Source organism: Austrofundulus limnaeus, unplaced genomic scaffold, assembly GCF_001266775.1.
Source record: "Austrofundulus limnaeus strain Quisiro unplaced genomic scaffold, Austrofundulus_limnaeus-1.0 Scaffold3078, whole genome shotgun sequence".
Lineage (NCBI taxonomy): Eukaryota > Metazoa > Chordata > Actinopteri > Cyprinodontiformes > Rivulidae > Austrofundulus > Austrofundulus limnaeus.
Window position 1 is genome coordinate 7,814 of NW_013955480.1, and position 834 is coordinate 8,647.

Here is an 834-nt window from a genome sequence, read left to right on the forward strand (position 1 = left end):
CTGCAGCTGTGAGCTCAGGCTTTATGAGTGCAGGAGGTGTGACCTCCATCACAGCTGCACTGTCATGTAACACAGAAAAGTGCTGAGTCACTGTTTAACACTAACCTGTTCAGTCATCTTTACCTGTTGAAGAAAGCTGAGCTGTGACTGGTTCTGTTGGACCTGTGGTTCTGTTGGTTCTGACCCGGTGTGTTCTCTGCAGGATGGCAGTAACGCTCTGTCCATCGCTCTGGAAGCAGGACACAAGGACATCGCCGTGCTGCTTTATGCTCACATGAACTTCTCCAAGGTCCAGTCCCCGGTACGTCCAGAACCGCCTGTCTGGGTCCAAACAGAACCTGCAGTCCTCCTGAACCACCTGCTGTTTTTGTTTGTGTTTTCAGGGAACGCCTCGACTCGGCAGGAAGACGTCCCCCAGCCCGACCCGACGAGGCGTCTTCGATTAGACTCCACCCCCTGCGCTGCTATTGGTTCAGACTGACCACGCCCACTCTGTCCCTTCATCAGAACCTGAAGCCCATCAATCAGCCAATCAGGTTCCACCTGCTGCCACCTGAACCCAAAGTGTCCTTAGAGTTACTGCAGCCATCAGAGGCCCAGAACCATCAGGTTCTGACCCAGACCCGTCAGGTTCTGACCCAGACCGTCAGGTTCTGACCCAGACCCGTCAGGTTTCTGCCTAAATGTTTGTTCAGATCAACACAAAATCAACCAAATATGATTTTATTTTGTTTAAATTTTGTGTCGATTTTATTCAGGAACAACAAACTGTTGTTAGTCAAGGAACACACACAGACACACACAGACACACACAGACACACACAGACACACACA

The 834-nt window shown here is 50.7% G+C and overlaps 1 protein-coding gene across 1 annotated transcript in view; it reads left to right on the forward strand.

Annotated features, from left to right (window-relative positions):
• LOC106511687 (KN motif and ankyrin repeat domain-containing protein 1) overlaps nucleotides 1–828 on the forward strand; it is a gene marked incomplete at its 5' end in the record, with an annotated part of 8,525 nt that extends 7,697 nt beyond the window's left edge. The window contains 2 exon segments of the mRNA XM_014000432.1: nucleotides 203–301; nucleotides 384–828. Coding sequence (XP_013855886.1) covers nucleotides 203–301; nucleotides 384–446 — 162 coding nt within the window.
• Between the last annotated feature and the right edge of the window lie 6 nt (nucleotides 829–834).